Here is a 16,613-nt window from a genome sequence, read left to right on the forward strand (position 1 = left end):
TAATTATTTAAACAAAAAATAAAAATGCATACACATGTTATAATACATAGTATTCAACTATTACCAGCATAATTTATATTTAACTATCTTCATTAATGTTTGATAAATTAAAACAGCTTAAATTTAATTAAATAAAAGATAAAAATGCATGTTTACGTCAAGACATGGATATTCGGGTACCCGCTGTTGTTCGGTCAAGTTTTTAAGATTTCGGTTCTTTTTTTATAACATCTCATATGTCCCATTTAAATAAAATTGTAAGTATGGATCAGATTTGGATATAACACATCGGATTCAGATTTTTAATCGTAGATTTTACATTTCCAATCGAATAATCATATATTTGAAAATTTAAAAAGAAAAAATCTATGAAATTGGATGAACACTTTAACTTGCTTGAAAGGTAAACGAATTTTACAAGCAATGAATCAGAGTGAAACGCAAAGTAGAGTATCCAATAAAAGATTCAAAGAAGAGGAACAAGATGGCACAGGGAGAAGAGGCTAATTCTTGATTCGGATGCTGTGGCTTATGTTGGAATTGATACCTAAGGCTTCTCCTCCATATGGACCAGAAGGTTTCCTGATTTCTCTGACTTGACCTCCACGTCTCTTGACTTTGTCAGTGTACTTGTCCTGCAAACAAAACCAAGGTCCCAAAACATGTCAGCTGAGGCAAATAAACTAACAATGGACAAACTAACAATCCAAGTGAGTTTACTTTACCCTGTAGTTCTTTCTGGGGTTCTTTTTGTCCTTGTTGCGATGTCGAGTCAATCCTCTGTTACTCAAAATCTAGGTTTTGGTGGAGATAATAAAAAAAAATAGGAAAGTTTAGAGATGAAACAGAAGATGTTGTTGTATGTGTGTTTGGGGAACATTCTAACCTCTTTTGAAATCAAACGTTTTCCTTGCACACTTTCTGGTAATAATAACAAGTTGGATGATGGTTCCCTGAAACAGCATTGCACACATCATATGTAACGGTCTCTGCCAAAGGTTAAAAAAGTAGTGCATAACATAATCAATCACACCTTGAATAGATCTCTGCTTTGGCAGCTCGTTTAGCTTCTTTTTTCTGCTTCACTTGTTTGTAAAACTCATCTTCTGATTCAAATACCTCAGTTTCATTCCTACCATCTTCCTCTGATTTCACACCAGCCCCAGCCAAAACTTTGAGCTCAATCTTTCTACGTTTCTGGCGTTTTTGAGCTTTATGAGACTTGGAAACAGTAGAACCAAAAACTCCATTGCTTCCTAACTTTCCTTGTAGAGCAGCTCGGAGTTTCAACATTTCCTCACTAACTTGATCATTCTGCTACAAAGAAAAGCATGTGATTATTAGTTCAACTTAAACAGAACAGCAACGGTGATAACAAAGGAACTGTGGCAGTAAGCAAGAACTTTGATGAGTTTTTTTTTTCACCTGGTGCTTGCCTTTCTCTCCTTTTTTCCTGGTCGATTTATTGATTGTAACTGGCTGTATCAACAGAGAGATCAAGAAGAGGATACAAAGGAAGTGTCGTCAAACAACTCCTAAGAGAATAAACTCAAAGTGACAGCAAGTAAGATGCAACTTATACCTCGACTGTGTCTTTGACAACATTTTGCACTGTTCCATCAGCAATACTTGTCGCTAGAGACTCTGGTGGAAGATCGATCTCGTGTTCGTCGATTTCTTTGCGTGTCTTCGTGCTTACGCTACCTCTCTCCACCTTACTCCCCATCGTTGTTATGTTTTCCTCTGAGATGCTTCTGAGGTTGTATAAATTAGGGTTTTCTATTCATCAGCTACGAAGAAAGCTGAGTTAGAGAGAGAGAGCGCGCGCAGCGTTTAAACCTCTTTGCTAGGGTTTTTAGAGCATGATTAACCACAAATCCCATTAGAGTTGCTTGATGATTATTTTAATATATAATTGTTGATAAGCACTTTAGATAAGAAACACCCAAATTTTGTGCCTCAATGCTAGTTGCTTACCTAAAGGTTCTTAAAAAAATTACTTTGGGTTAAAATTGCACAATTGAAAGATTAGGGGTCAATTAGAGAGGTCTGTTCTGCAAATCTGATAGTTTTGGGATCAAAAAATAATTATCCAAAGACAAAGAACCAGACTTGAAAATAAGCCAAGAATGGCCATTGGAGCTCACAAGCTTTCTCTCCCGGATCTGGAGCACGATGGTGGAGGATCCGGCGATGGAAAAGCTTGATTCCATGGCGTCGGAGAGTTGAGACGGGTTACCTGGATCGAAGGATAGGAGACGAGCTGCAGAGGGCCGACGAAATGAACATCTTCATGACGTCTCTGTAGCAGCGGAACATGTCGGAGAAGGAGTTCTTGACCTTGGGCTAGATTTTGTACCGATCGAACCAGGCGATCAAGCCAATTCGACAAAGACGAGAGGGAGAGGATCGAGCCAATTCGACTAAGATCCAACACGTGTCCCACAAGCACCGGTTCTTCTACCTCCTCTTTAAGCACCGCTTTTTCACATTAATCCCATTTTTCTTTTTTTTTAAATATTTATTAAGCTAAGCATTCCCCTTAAGCACCCTGGTTGAAGATGGTCTTAGAACTTGTTGTGGCTAAGAAGGCCCATTAGTTTGCTTAAAAGGCCCATTAGTCTGGTTATAAAGCCCAAGTACTTTCACACCAAGTTTTATATTTATTTATTTATATAGATATTCTTCTCTTTCTCCGACCGGTGGGTGTTCGAAAGCAGACCATCAGCTTCTCTAGTCTCCGGTTCGTGAAGTTTTGATTCTTGCATCTTTTAGGTTTTCAGATAACGGAACGTTGCAGCTCAATCTGATTTGAAAATAATTGAATTCTACCATCTCCTGCATGTTGTAGATTTGTTCAGAATCTTTGATGATCTTAGGGTTTTTACGTTTTACCGTCTTATTAGCTTCGAATTCGATCAGGATCTGAATTTTTATGAGCAATTTGGTTCACTGTGAAGTTATTGATATATAGGCAAAGTCAATTTTGCATCAGATCTCTAACTGTGTTATGTTTTTTTTTTTTTTTTTTTTTGGTTTCTCCTCAGTGATCCAAAACAGAAGAAGAAGTTTCTTTTTCAGTGCTTGAGGATCTGCAACAAGTATCCAGCTGAGATTTTCAACAATGGTAATTTTTCGATCCCATAGCTCTACACAAGATGAAGTATTGTAAACAGTGTGTCTGTGTGTGTTGCGCTCTTCTTAGCTACTGGTGTTATGAGTGTGTTTGCTGGGATTTAATGAAGGAACAAACTTTTTTTATGTCTTCTTGTTTGTTGTTTTTTTTTCAGGTTTTACTACAGTTGGATCCGTTTCTGAATGAACTCACGAGCATGTTCGAGAAAAGCAAAGAGAAAGGTTCTGTGTGGGTCACTTTGAAAAGATGTAAGCTTGACAATCTCATCTGGACCTTCTTTCCAAAAAATCTCATGTATATATTACTTGTTGTGTTAGCAGCATCTTTGAAGTCTAAGCTGCAGAAGAGGAAACTGAGCGCTGCTGGAGAATCCATAGAGTACAGATGCCTTATTCGAGCTACTGATGCTAAGAAAACTATTTCTACTTCGGTATGTTCTACTCGTTGATCTCAAGATTACATTCTACAACCATGGTTTTTTCCCAGCTATATGCATGAGTAGACCATCATATCCATTAGTCAAATGATTGTTGAATGGATAACTATACCAGATAGCATTCTTTCTTATCCCCTCTGCTCATTCTACTGGTTTACTATGGACTAAGGTCTTTAAAGTTTACACTGAAGCTTACTTATTGCAATGCTTTCTTTTTTTAAGGTTGGGGCCAAGGATCACCAGAGATTTCAAGCATCATATGCCACCATTCTTAAAGCTCACATGACTGCTTTGAAGAAGAGGGAGAGGAAAGACCGGAAGAAATCAACAGAAGCAGACAAGAAAGAAAGCACTTCTTCAACCACTACTAAACCCAAGAAACTTTGATCTTCTCTTTTTTTTTTTCTTTTGTATTCTCATTTGATTTGCAGTTGTTGCTTATAAATTGAATTTTGAAAAGATATTAATCATTTATTGAAAAGCCTGAAGACAAACCTAAAAAGGAAACCTCAATTGTGATTATGTATCTCTTCAAGTAACAAAAGCGAAACTGACAAGGGTGTTTAATCGAACTGTTGTTCATCAGTCTTTGAGTCGACATAAGCCTTGAGGACTTGCTTGTACTTGTCGGGACTGTCGTACCAGGTAGGCGTGTTGATGATCGCCTTCTCTAGCCAGTACTCGTCATACTCTCTCGGCTTCGACATGGTATCCATGAATCTATTCCAACCATCCAAGGCCCGTGTCAACCGAACAGTCTTAGGCTTTCCCGTAAGAAACCTGAAGTAATCTCTCGCAAGCTTCATCAACTCCTCCCCATTGATAATGTAAGTGTACTGCCAAAAACATAACACTCGATCAATCAACGCATGATTACTTGTATATTGCTAAGTTTGAAATTAGTGTTGTTTTTACCAAAAAGATGAAGCCTAAGGTGGCTAGAACAACTTGCAGAGTCTCCTCAGCAATCCCAGCGAAACCACCGTCTTCTCCTCCTCCTAGCCCTTCAGGACGCTCTCCACCGTTACCACCACCGCCTCCTCCACGAGGAGGAGCATTGCCGCCACTTTCAGTATCATAAAAGTCTTTCTTTTGAATCTGGTCCCTCAGCATATCTTCAACTGACTTCTTCCCCATAGCTTTCTCTATCGCTTTCCATGGTGATATCTAATGAAAAACAATCATTACAAACTGAAAAACATGAAAACAGAACAGCAACGATCTGCCGCTAAAAGAAATCACTTTCCAGTTACAAAGTAAAATCCAAAATCATTAAAACAGAGAAGAGCAGAACTAGTTATAAAGTAAAATCATTAAGACAGAGAAGAACAGAACTAGTTGCAAAGTAAAATCATTCAGACAGAGAAGAACATAACTAGTTACAAAGTAAAAGAACATAACTACAAAGTAAAAGAACAGAACTAGTTACAAAGCAAAATCATTCAGACAGAGAGACGAACAGAACTAATTACAAAGCATAATCATTCAGACAGAGAAGAACAGAACTAGTCACAAAGCAAAATCATTCAAACACACAAAAGAACATAACTTTCAAAGTGAGGAAAAAGCATCAGACCTCGTCACCACCACCACCATTGGACTTATCTTTCCCACCAAACAAGCAAACAGCAGAACTCTGCTTCCCTTTCCCACTACGCCGGTGACTTAACAGAGGCGAAAACAGAGTAGACACTGAAGCAGTTGCTCTAATAGGTCCACTGGTGGAGACACCATTAGCTGCTCGACGTATCCTCGTCACAGGAGAGTGGTAGGACGGTCGAAAACAATTAGCTTGAGTAAAGCTCATCTCTTTCCCCAATTCTTCTTCTCTTACTGCATTAACTGCAAGATTCAAAATTGACCCTAATGGGCATCATCAGAAGCTCGATAGAAACGCGAATACCGAGTGAGAAACGATGATTTTTACCTTGTAGAAAGCCTTAACGGGGACGAGAATTCGAGAGAAAAGGGAAACACAATCGCCGGAGAAGATGGAGAGCTGTGAAGTGAAGAGCCAACGGTGAAGCGATCCCTATGTTTTTATCTATCTCCAAAGAGGCCTTTTACGGTGTCGTTTAACTTGGGTTGGTGGACCGAACCGGTTCAATTGATTTTGTCTGATGTTTTCGGTTTATTATGAGTTCGGTTTAATTTTGATTTTACACTAACATGTGCATTGAATTTAGAAAGTTTCGAAAGCATTTAGTTTTGTGTCTATTCATATTTTAAACCTTTTGAGTTTTGAGTTGATTTATATATCAAGGATATTTTTATAGGAAGTTTTCATTTTTTTTTTGACGACTATTTCATTTTTTTCTAATAAACAATAAATAACATTTTTTAAATGACCAAATCGATGAAGTTTTATCGAATAAAACTCTGTATGAATTAATAAAATGTGGGGTTGATAGAATCTGCACTGAGAACTGATGTGCATGGATTTTAAAATACGATTTGAGGTAGTCACAAAATGGAAGATAGATATTACAAAATGACATGAAACAACCAATAATCAAAAGCGACAATGGGAGAGAGAATCAGAATCACTCAAAAACTTGCAATCAAACTTGCAATCATCTGGACACCAACCTTCGAAGTCATGCCGCACCTTAAGTTTTTCTTCCGCGGGAAAACACTCGTCTTGCCTGCTGGACATGAGCAAAGTAAAATTTTCCAAACGCCTTGCATTCGATAGGATTTATTTGGCCGCCTCTTCCCCGTATATCCTTTCAATTACGTACCAATTTAATTCCTTAAGAGGGATCAAATATTCATGAACATGGTTTGGTGGCGTCCATGGAATTTCCATATGATAGTCCTGAAACCAACAAGTCAACAACAATGTATATTATACAATATATTAATTAGATCATCAAACCCTTAAAACGAGCTGCTGCTAATTTATTATATGAAAGATGAACTGTTGCAATGCTTACGCTGTTGATATCAAGAACTTGTAAATTAGGACAGCTGTCAAGCATGAGCATTAGAAAATTCCAGGACTTTAGTTCACATGTAAACAGCTGCAAATACTCCAGCTGATTGAAGATGAAACCAGCAGGAACCGTAAATTATGAATTAGGCAGTATTAGTAATAAATCCATAAACAATAACAACAACAAACTCAATTTATTACGAAAAAAAAAACATACCTCCATGTGTGTACTCAAGGAAAGACGTTTGACTGAAGAGAGTGATTCTCCCAGAATCACTTCCTTGATAAAAAGTTTTGCCTCCACCAGCTCAGGTGCATTCTCAATCATACAAGATCCAGACTCAATTGACGCTGTGATCTTCAATTTTTTCAAAGAAGGCGAATTTATCACGTACTTAGAGCAAGTACCCTCACCAACCTCATCGTCTATGGCTAGGTCCTGTAAAGTTGGCACCGCAATGGTGAAAGTCTCCACATCATCATGACCATATCGAGAAACCATCAAATCTTCAAGACTAACACATCCAGCTAAAAGGTCCATAACAGCGTCATCGAAGACCACATCTTCAAGGTGCAGAGTTCTAAGAGACTTCAGACAACACGGAGAAGGGACCTCTAGAGTAATGGATTCCTCGCTACCACGAAGTTTCAAGGTTTCTAGAGTCTCACATTCATCCAAACTATGGAATATAAAGAGCCCTGGGCTTAAGAGTTTGATCACCAACTCACGCACATGGAGTCCACATGCAATTTTAACTAACTTATTAAGATCTATATGATGATCGATATAACCTTGGCTAAATGAAACATCGAGATGCAGACTCTGTAGATACGGAGCCTGGAGTGAAAGCATAGTCATGCGTGCACCATCCTCAAATCCCTGAAGATCGTTGGGCCTTTCGCAAATGAACTTGAGCCTAGGCACCATCTTCCAAAGAGACCGCCACTGTTTAGACAAAACAGAGGTGGCTACGACGTCTTTTGTTGTTGGAAGTGAAGACAAGATCTTCACAAGCAAATCATCTGGCAACTGACTGATTCTGTCCAAACTTGGACCAGATCTGTTATAAAAGACAAAAACAAAAAGAGGTAAATACGATTTGGAGCTGACAAACACTGTGTAGCGTGGTTCGGTTCATAGAATAAATTAATTACAGAATCAAGCTTACTACCTTGTGGCAGGAGAGTAGCAGGATGGTCGGGAACAATTAGCTTTCGTGAAACTCATCTCTCTTTCAATTCTTGTCGTTAAGCACTAAAGAAGATTTTTATTACAATGATTGAAATGATTTGAAATGAAAACAAATAAAGAGTTTAAATAGAAATAAAACTCGGGGAAATACAATATCCTTGCATGGACAGCAGGTGTAAAAATACTACAACATTTTATTTATTTATTTATTTTTATTTATTTTTGAAAAATGATATGTTTTATTACCATTTTTCCAGTTGTGTCAGAAGGTACAGAGTTAACTTGTAGCAGAAAGCAAAACTAAACAACTGAATGATAAACTATATGCATGTCGTAGAAATAAAACTACGGGAAAAACAATATCCTTGCATGAACAGCAAGTGTAAAAATTGTGGTAGAAGATTTATATTTAAAAAAAGGGTAGAAGAAAACCTGGTGAAAGGGTCGAATTCGTTGACGAGATTGTGGATGCCGCCGTCACGTTGAAGTCGTGAGAGACCGGAGAAGAAGAAGAAGAAGCTGAGATCGAAAGAAGCAAAACCCCTGTGGAAAACAACGTCGTATAAGCGAAACTCATCTCTTTTCCCAATGCTTTCTTCTCTTAGAACGAGAATTCGAGAGAAAAGGGAAACAATCGCCGGAGAAGACTAAGGAGCAGTGAAAGAGCTAACGAGGCAGTTCAATTGTTTTTACGGTGTCGTTTAAATTGAGTTGGTGGACCAAACCGGTTCAATTGATTTTATCGATGTTTTCGGTTTAGTTTAAGTTCGGTTCAATTTTGATTCTACACTAAACATGTGCTTTAAATTTAGAAAGTTCCGAAAGAATTTGGTTTTATGTCTAGTCATATTTTTAACCTTTTGAATTGATTTATATATATTAAGGATACTTTTAAGTTTTATGGAAAGTAAAAAGTTATTTCATTTATTTTTAAATAAAAAATAAATCACATTTTACATGAACATATCTATGAAGTTTTATTTAAAAAAAACTGTGTATGAATAAAATGTGGGATTGATAAAATCTACACTGAGAAATGATGTGCCTGGATTTAAAAAATAAAATAAAAAATTGGAGGTGGTCACAAATACCTTACTAAAATTTCTAGAGAATTGATTCTTCTCTAAGAGCATCTCCAACTCATTGCTATTTTCACCTCTATAATAGCATTTAGAGGTGAAATTGCTCCAACCCACTTCTATTTCTTCCTCTATAATAGAGATTTCTATTTTTTCCTCTATTTATAGAGGAAGAAATAGCATTCCTCTATTTTTTACTCTATATTTTAGAGATTGCTATTTTAGGGGAATACATTGGAGCATATCTCACTTCTATTATAGAGTTCCCCTATTTTAGAGGTGAAAATAGCAAAATACATTAGAAATGGTCTAAGACAACTATTTTCACATTAATTTTTTACTTTTTAGTCTTATTGCCGAAATTAATTAATTAGCATATGTTAAAGCAGACTCTTAGTTTTATACTCACATTTTGCTGCAGACACATATGTCTAACTTATTTGGGTTTTACATATGCAAATAAGTTAGACTAGTACTATAGGGTTTGCCACTGGCCCACCCCACCCCCACGATATGAGAGGTTAATAACTACGTGCAATAAGTTGTTTTGAATCGATATTTGAAATCACATTATCTAACTCCATGAAACCCATTGGTTAATTTGAAAGAAGATCCCAATTAGCTAGTCTTCTTACCCTTTTCTGGAAAAAAGGAAAACTACCTAGTATTCTTCCTCTTGTTTTAACCATCATTTTCAATAAATGTAAACAAATAATCTGTTGAATAATGAACTTAAAATAAAATAAAAACGGGTACCATTGATCTCGAGGTCAAATCCGAATTTGAGTATATGATTTGGGTAACGTGAAATCATCGTAAATATTACACTTTCAGTTTAAAAATTACGAATCGAAAGACTGGAACTTATTTTCTTAGAAAAAGCACATGAATGTCTAAAAGAAATAGTAATAAGTTCTTACATCTTGACCAGACAAAAGAAAAGAGAGTTTATTCATGTGAGCATGTGACATGCTTGAGTTGACTTTCAATGGATAGGGCCAAGTCAACGCATTCCAAGGATCCTTAATTAGCGCTAAGTAAACCTCTTTATTGTCGTGACTCGCGAAGTAAACCCCTTGATATTCATATATTATAAGCTGATTTAGAATGTTAACTACCATCACGTAAGAGCATTAACATTATCATTTACTTGTACGTGCTTATATTAATCTAATGATGTATTCGCCTCTAATATGCATATAGATTTCTATTATTATGAGGATTTAAGTACCTTAAACTTAAATTAATCGTGTTATACAGGTTTGAAAAACAATCGTATCACATACCTTGATTTTATACGTACACCGCAAGTAAGCATTATATATACTCGTCTAATAACAATCTATCGTGTATTCTTTTTTTTTTTTTTTGAGCAACATCTATCGTGTATTGATGTTATAAAAATAATTTAACCATGTTGAATTGAACGTTCTCCACGCAACCAATCAGAAATATATGGTTCGATGTTTTGAAATTCTCCAGAAAAGAATGGTTTTCTATTTCATAGCGGTTAAATTGTAACTATTTTATAAATATTTGGCGAATTCGTAAAGTTAAGTTGACCAGCATGCGTACCTTAACAAATCTTTTACTCCAATGGCTTTGATCTACTCGCCGAAGAAGAAAAAGTCTTTTACACAAAACTATATATTTTCGGATAACATCGTATGTATTAAAGAGGACTAATATATAGTAAGTTTTAAACACTTAAATAAATATACCACGACATGAACCCAACATGGTTGATGTTCTTAACTTAGTCATTTTCATCACCCTCCATTGTTTCTTTTAACTATGATTTTATTACCATAAACAATTCCATATTAGACCAAAAAAGCAATTCCATATGTACAGTTTTTTGTTTGTAATATTTACTAGAAAAAGTTCGTATACGGAGGTCTCAAGCGATCGTAGAACCTGCAGGAACATATTACAAACACATGCATACATTATGTAATAATAACATCTTGAAGCAACCTTTTATATATAAATTTTGTTTTTATGTTAATCATGTATGATGTAAAATTTATAGTACTTTTCATCTGAATTATTTGACAAAAGAAACTTAGACTTCAGTTTTAGTCAAATTGGATCGAGGCTTTTGAACTAATCAGTTTAACTGTATATACGAATGCACACATTTACAACTTTCTTTGTTCCTGGTTAGACATATCAAGATATAAAATTATTTTTCAATAGTATAGGATGTCAGTTTATTTAAACCGACCCAATCCCATACTTATTTATTTATTTATTTATTTTAAAAAGATTATCCTCAGTTTCGTCTCCTAGTCTAATTCAGCTAAACGTTATTACCAAGTCCATATTCAAATGATCATAGTATTTGAATCACAACTACAAGAAAAAGGAATGGGTCATGACTTATTTATAAAACATATTATACTTGACCAAACATAATTCGATATCACCAAATTTACACTATAAATACATCCCAAACCCTCCTCATTTCTCTACACAACTCACCCTTCAAAACACTCCATCAAAAAATATAAAAAAATGGCGTCCCAAAAAATGCTCCTGAAAAACGCTCTCATCGTTCTCCTCTTCACCTTGACCATCTTAGCAGAAACCGCGTTTTCGCAAAACTGCGGTAAAACTGGATGTAAAGGCAACATGTGCTGCAGCAGGTGGGGATATTGTGGCACTACAAACGCCTACTGCGGCACGGGATGCCAGAATGGACCTTGCAAATCAAAACCTAAACCTACTCCTACTCCCAGCGGTAGCGGCGGTCTAAACGCTGGTCCACGTGGTACCATAGCAAGCGTTGTCACACCAGCGTTCTTTAACAGCATCATGAGCAAAGTTGGAAATGGTTGCCCAGCCAAAGGCTTCTACACTCGCCAGGCGTTCATTGCGGCCGCTCAATCGTTTCCAGCCTACAAAGGAACTGTCGCTAAGCGTGAGATTGCAGCCATGTTGGCTCAGTTCTCTCATGAATCTGGAAGTATGTTTCAACGTTTACTCTTATCATTTTTTCATCAGAAAATATTATATAGATAGTTTATAGTTATGCTTTTTTGGTCTTATATAATTTATAGTTATAGTTATAGAGATTAGTTTTTAAATAAAAAATTCCAGGCAAATATATGCAAACACCTTAGGTTATATTAGAGACTAATCTCGAGAGTTGAAGAAATTTACATACACAGGAATCATCCTCATAAATATAAGCCTGCTAGTTTTATTGCAAAACATACTCCATATATAATTTTTTTGGTAACATTATATTTATTAATTGGGGCATCCATTTCATGTTTTGAAATAAAAATGTCTTTCTTCGGGTTATGTAAAGGTTTTTGCTACAAAGAAGAAATAGCTAGAGGAAGGTACTGCTCACCGAGCAAAACGTATCCATGTCAACCGGGCAAGAACTACTACGGTCGTGGTCCCATCCAAATCACATGGAATTACAACTATGGTGCAGCCGGAAAGTTCCTTGGACTTCCTCTCTTGAAGGATCCAGATATGGTGGCTCGTAGCCCAACCGTGGCTTTCAAGTGTGCCATGTGGTTCTGGAACTTGAATGTGCGTCCGGTTTTGAGCAGAGGTTTCGGAGCCACAACGAGGAGGATCAACGGTGGTGAATGCGACGGTGGGCGTCCAGCCGCAGTGCAGAGCAGGGTTAACCATTACTTGGATTTCTGCAAGAAGCTTGGGGTCACTCCTGGAACCAACCTCAAGTGTTGATCTACTCAATGTGGTTTTTAAGTGTGTGTGTGTGTGTGTTTTAAAGATTTCATGTGTCGAATAATAAAGAAAATAAGAGACTACTGGTCATACACTATATGATGTGTCTTAAGGTAACTAACTAGATTCTGACCCGCCCTTTCAAAAGGGCGGGTATATATATATATAATTTTTTAAAATTTAATTTTTAAATTTGTGTTATTTTTTGTAATCATATTTTTATTTAATATTAGTTTAATTTAACATATTTTTTGATAACTATATTAAATATGTCAAGTTGCGTAATCATACACTTATGTCCTATGTATTTCAGAAATTATTTTTAAAATATATTCCTAAAGTTTGGCAACATATTATCTTTTCTTATAGTTACCTAACATAATTAGTTAAGAATATTTGTATCCAAAAACCCAGACTCGAAATTCACCCGAAAATCAATGTCTCATTATTAGGTTTGGTCTATATACTCGAACGGTTTTTAAAGTGATATCCGAAAATCAATATCAAATCCAACCTACACCGAAAGCCAAACAAAATCTTTGAAAAATATTTGAAAGAAAACTTTTAATATATTTTGTTAAATATATATATATATATATATATATGTGTGTGTGTAAATGGTCTTCACTAACTTTAAGTAAAATCACATTTAATAAATATTTTTAATCGAATAACCTATTTAAAATCCATTAAACTAAAACCCATAGAATATAATTTTATAAGTAATACTTCTATAATAATATAATGTTCCTAATTTAATAGAGTAGATAGATTAAATCATTTAAATTTTCTTATAAACAACTATTTATATTTATTATTTATCTTAATTAATTCATGAATTTTTATTGTTGGACTATACTTATATAAAGTGGTCATGATTCTAATTTAATAGAATAAATATTTATATAAATAGATTAATATTTAGAGTAGATGAATATTTATATAAACAGATGAATATAATTTTTAAATTTTGAAAATGTATTTGAATTTAATTTTCAAATACATTTTTTATTTATTTTTATTTATTTTTATTTAGAAATGGTGAAAAACAAAATTATTGAAAAATATATTTTTAATATTTTAATATATTCAGTTATTATATTTATAGTCGTAACTATAATGAGTAATTAACATATCATTTTAGAAAGATGTATCAATAATGTAACTGCATATATAAATAATTATATAGAGTACCATGTTATATTAATCAAATAAAAGGTTGAAATTCTCAGAAAAAGGTTCAGATTATTCAATAGCATACATAAATAATTTGGGTGGAATACTTACATAGCAAACGGAACCGAATAACATGTAACAGTTTTCAATCATAATTTTGGTATAATAGAATAATATTATAGTTAACAATCTACATCTGTTAAAAACCCAAAAGGAAAGAATAATTGTTGTATATATATATCTGTCCGTATTATGTATACGCAAAGCAGCCATACTGGAAAGAAGTGGTGAGAGCCGAGAATTGTGGACATGAAGTTACAAATATATATTGATTCATAAAAAGCATTTACGGTTATTTAATTTGATACAGTTATACATAAAGGATAATAAAAGGCTCTTTAAATAAAAAAATTTAATTGTTGGACATAACCATTATCAATAAGTCATGTTCCTAATTTAATAGTATTGATATTGTGTTGTTTGTACAAGTCATTATCCAATAAACATATTTCCTTTTTACACATAAAACACTTTTCTGACTACAATAGAACACTTATGATACGATTATATTTTATACATAATATGGTTCGATTGAAATTATCTTGAAGTTATAAAATAAAAATATTGTATTCCGAAATATTATCCAAAAATATATAGTAGGCAGAACCCCAAAAGAATAAGAAAATGCTGGATTTGAACCACGAAGGTAAATTTTTGAGGTTAACTAATTCGAAACGATATGATGTTGACCACGGTCCAGGCGGCGAGATGGTGGTGGTGTTGTGGACGCAACAACTATGGACCTGTGGTAGTCTATTAAGCATTACGTTAATATATAAAAACTCAGGAATGCCTGAATCAAATTCTTTGTAAGAAATGTTTGTGTATATAAACTAATGAGTGGATAATTTTTGTAAAATAAAAATGTAAAATTTTTGTTTGTTCGATTTATTCAGGAAATCCTAGTAATATGTATATAGTATTCAGTAATGATACAAAAATGAGAATATTTACCATATGTATCTTGTTCGAGGAAAAAATGAAAATTGCCAAACCATTGAATAATCTTCGAGGCTGAAGAGTCAAATTAAATGACCAAACAAGAAGAAACCACCACACAGCTTCCACTATAAACGATCTCAAGCTCTTCCTATTCTTCTCATCCACAAACATGGCTCTCACAAAAATCTCATCAGTTTTTCTCATCTGCCTCTTCGGTTTTTACTCCCAAACTGCCAAGTCGCAGTTCTGCGGCTGCTCTCCAATCCTATGCTGCAGTCAACATGGTTATTGTGATATCACCGACCAGCACTGTGGTTCCGGTTGCCAATCAGGTCCTTGCAGAACAAGTAGAGAACCTGTTGAGAAGATTGTGACTCAAAAATTCTTTGACGGAATTATTAACCAATCCCGTAATGGCTGTGCCGGAAAAAGATTCTACACTCGTGAATCTTTTCTTAGCGCCGCTAATACTACCTTAAACTTCAATAGCATTGTTACCCGGCTCGAGATCGCTGCCATGTTTGCTCATTTTACTCACGAGACCGAACGTGCGTAAGAACTATTCCTTCTTCTTTTTTTTGTCAGCAAGAACTATTATTCCCTTCAATAGGTTCTTTTTCTCTTTCTTATTTTTTGTTTGTTCGGATATACTTTAATTAAAGTATTGTAATATGTTTTCTCTACCTTTAAGAAAAAATATAGAAAATACTAATTACATTTTTTTATTTAGAGATAAAAATAATTTTTTTAATCAAAATTTATCTTCATAATATTCTTTCTATTTCTAAGAAAAAAATAGTCTTAGTTGGGGATGAAAGCTGCTAGGCATAGAATTCAATAAATTTACAATAATTAAATCATTGAAATATCTCGTGACAAAAAAAATCATTGAAATATCTAAAGATTTAGACTCCTATATATTACTTCATATACAAAAACAAACACACACACACACATATATGAAATATTGATCTCAGTTGGTACCAATTAATTAGCTTGATATGTCTCTCCACCTTTAGATTTCTGCTACATAGAGGAGGTAAATGGGACGTCACGGGACTACTGCGACGAGAACAACATGCAATACCCATGTGTACCGGGAAAAGGCTACTACGGTCGTGGTCCTATCCAACTATCATCGAACTTTATGTACGGAGAGTGTGGCGATACTCTCAAACTCCCCCTCCTGAGCCAGCCTGAACTAGTAGGTAGCAACTCAACTGTATCTTTCAGGACGGGTTTGTGGTTTTGGATGAAGAGCCTAAGGCCGGTACTGAAGGAAGGATTTGGAGCCACCATTAGAGCCATCAATGGTAAGGAATGTGACGGTGGGAACTCGGGTGCCGTTAGTGCAAGGACGGGAAACTATAGAGACTATTGTAGACAGCTGGGTGTGGACCCAGGAGCCAACATCAATTGCTAGAAATGTCAACAACGACTTTTCTTCACGGATCCATAACTTTCTAGGCTATTTTGTCATTATTTAATAAATAAAAATGGTAATTTACATAAGGGACGGTTTAATTTTTAGTTTGCTAGAGCATCTCTTTTCATTTGAATATTGTATTTGTGGAAATTTCAAAAAAAAAAACAGTTATACTAATATAATAATATAAAAATATTTCAAAACTTGTGATATATATGCGCATAAATATGAGACGTCACTTGTGAATAATTTCCATATATTTCTATGATATCAACTTTATTGAAATTTCAGTGAATAAAAATACTATATTTTTCAATCACACTTACTATTATGTCAGCTGACCGATTCACATTAACCATTATTCTGTTTGATTTTTCAATCACACTTACTATTATGCCTCTTCCAATTCAGATCCTTAGTCCCTCTCATCAATATGACGTCTCGTTAATATTATGTGTATTTATGTGATATATATATATATCATTTCAAGTCTGCATTTAAAAGATCACCTGTTATTAAT

The 16,613-nt window shown here is 34.8% G+C and overlaps 6 protein-coding genes across 9 annotated transcripts; 3 read left to right on the forward strand and 3 right to left on the reverse strand.

Annotated features, from left to right (window-relative positions):
• Positions 1–332: 332 nt before the first annotated feature.
• LOC103866093 lies at positions 333–2,486 on the reverse strand. Of its 3 annotated transcripts, none has more exons than XM_018658589.2 (7): positions 2,240–2,486; positions 1,583–1,790; positions 1,426–1,479; positions 1,034–1,317; positions 887–953; positions 726–794; positions 333–635 (listed from the first exon to the last, which is right to left on the reverse strand). In XM_018658589.2, exons 2-7 carry the CDS (start codon positions 1,724–1,726, stop codon positions 504–506), a joined length of 750 nt encoding a protein of 249 aa, XP_018514105.1. In that variant the 5' UTR covers positions 1,727–1,790; positions 2,240–2,486; the 3' UTR covers positions 333–503. The 3 variants fall into 3 exon arrangements, with proteins under 3 accessions (XP_018514105.1, XP_009142215.1, XP_018514104.1); XM_009143967.3 differs by having other exon boundaries at positions 1,034–1,314; positions 1,583–1,754; positions 2,240–2,470; XM_018658588.2 differs by having other exon boundaries at positions 1,583–1,754; positions 2,240–2,470.
• A 37-nt stretch (positions 2,487–2,523) lies between these two features.
• On the forward strand, positions 2,524–4,409 carry LOC103866094 (signal recognition particle 14 kDa protein). The gene is made up of 5 exons (XM_009143968.3): positions 2,524–2,743; positions 3,048–3,127; positions 3,291–3,384; positions 3,457–3,566; positions 3,795–4,409. The coding sequence occupies exons 2-5, from the start codon at positions 3,125–3,127 to the stop codon at positions 3,957–3,959; spliced, it is 372 nt and encodes a 123-aa protein (XP_009142216.1). The 5' UTR covers positions 2,524–2,743; positions 3,048–3,124; the 3' UTR covers positions 3,960–4,409.
• On the reverse strand, positions 4,018–5,625 carry LOC103866095. Its single transcript, XM_009143969.3, has 4 exons — positions 5,500–5,625; positions 5,149–5,414; positions 4,488–4,739; positions 4,018–4,408 (listed from the first exon to the last, which is right to left on the reverse strand). Exons 2-4 carry the CDS (start codon positions 5,377–5,379, stop codon positions 4,136–4,138), a joined length of 756 nt encoding a protein of 251 aa, XP_009142217.1. The 5' UTR covers positions 5,380–5,414; positions 5,500–5,625; the 3' UTR covers positions 4,018–4,135.
• A 197-nt stretch (positions 5,626–5,822) lies between these two features.
• Positions 5,823–10,675, reverse strand: LOC103866090 (F-box/LRR-repeat protein At3g26922-like). 2 transcript variants are annotated; one of them, XM_033290587.1, is made up of 5 exons: positions 8,132–10,675; positions 7,680–7,762; positions 6,725–7,568; positions 6,509–6,610; positions 5,823–6,390 (listed from the first exon to the last, which is right to left on the reverse strand). In XM_033290587.1, exons 2-5 carry the CDS (start codon positions 7,733–7,735, stop codon positions 6,271–6,273), a joined length of 1,122 nt encoding a protein of 373 aa, XP_033146478.1. In that variant the 5' UTR covers positions 7,736–7,762; positions 8,132–10,675; the 3' UTR covers positions 5,823–6,270. The 2 variants fall into 2 exon arrangements, with proteins under 2 accessions (XP_033146478.1, XP_009142210.1); XM_009143962.3 differs by having other exon boundaries at positions 7,680–10,675.
• A 20-nt stretch (positions 10,676–10,695) lies between these two features.
• On the forward strand, positions 10,696–14,188 carry LOC103866089 (endochitinase At2g43610). The gene is made up of 3 exons (XM_009143961.3): positions 10,696–11,746; positions 12,095–12,610; positions 14,135–14,188. Exons 1-2 carry the CDS (start codon positions 11,296–11,298, stop codon positions 12,487–12,489), a joined length of 846 nt encoding a protein of 281 aa, XP_009142209.1. The 5' UTR covers positions 10,696–11,295; the 3' UTR covers positions 12,490–12,610; positions 14,135–14,188.
• Positions 14,189–14,598: 410 nt separating this feature from the next.
• LOC103866088 (endochitinase At2g43590) lies at positions 14,599–16,296 on the forward strand. Its single transcript, XM_009143960.3, has 2 exons — positions 14,599–15,215; positions 15,687–16,296. The coding sequence occupies exons 1-2, from the start codon at positions 14,837–14,839 to the stop codon at positions 16,088–16,090; spliced, it is 783 nt and encodes a 260-aa protein (XP_009142208.1). The 5' UTR covers positions 14,599–14,836; the 3' UTR covers positions 16,091–16,296.
• The last annotated feature ends 317 nt before the right edge of the window (positions 16,297–16,613 follow it).

This window comes from Brassica rapa, chromosome A04 (genome assembly GCF_000309985.2).
Source record: "Brassica rapa cultivar Chiifu-401-42 chromosome A04, CAAS_Brap_v3.01, whole genome shotgun sequence".
NCBI lineage: Eukaryota > Viridiplantae > Streptophyta > Magnoliopsida > Brassicales > Brassicaceae > Brassica > Brassica rapa.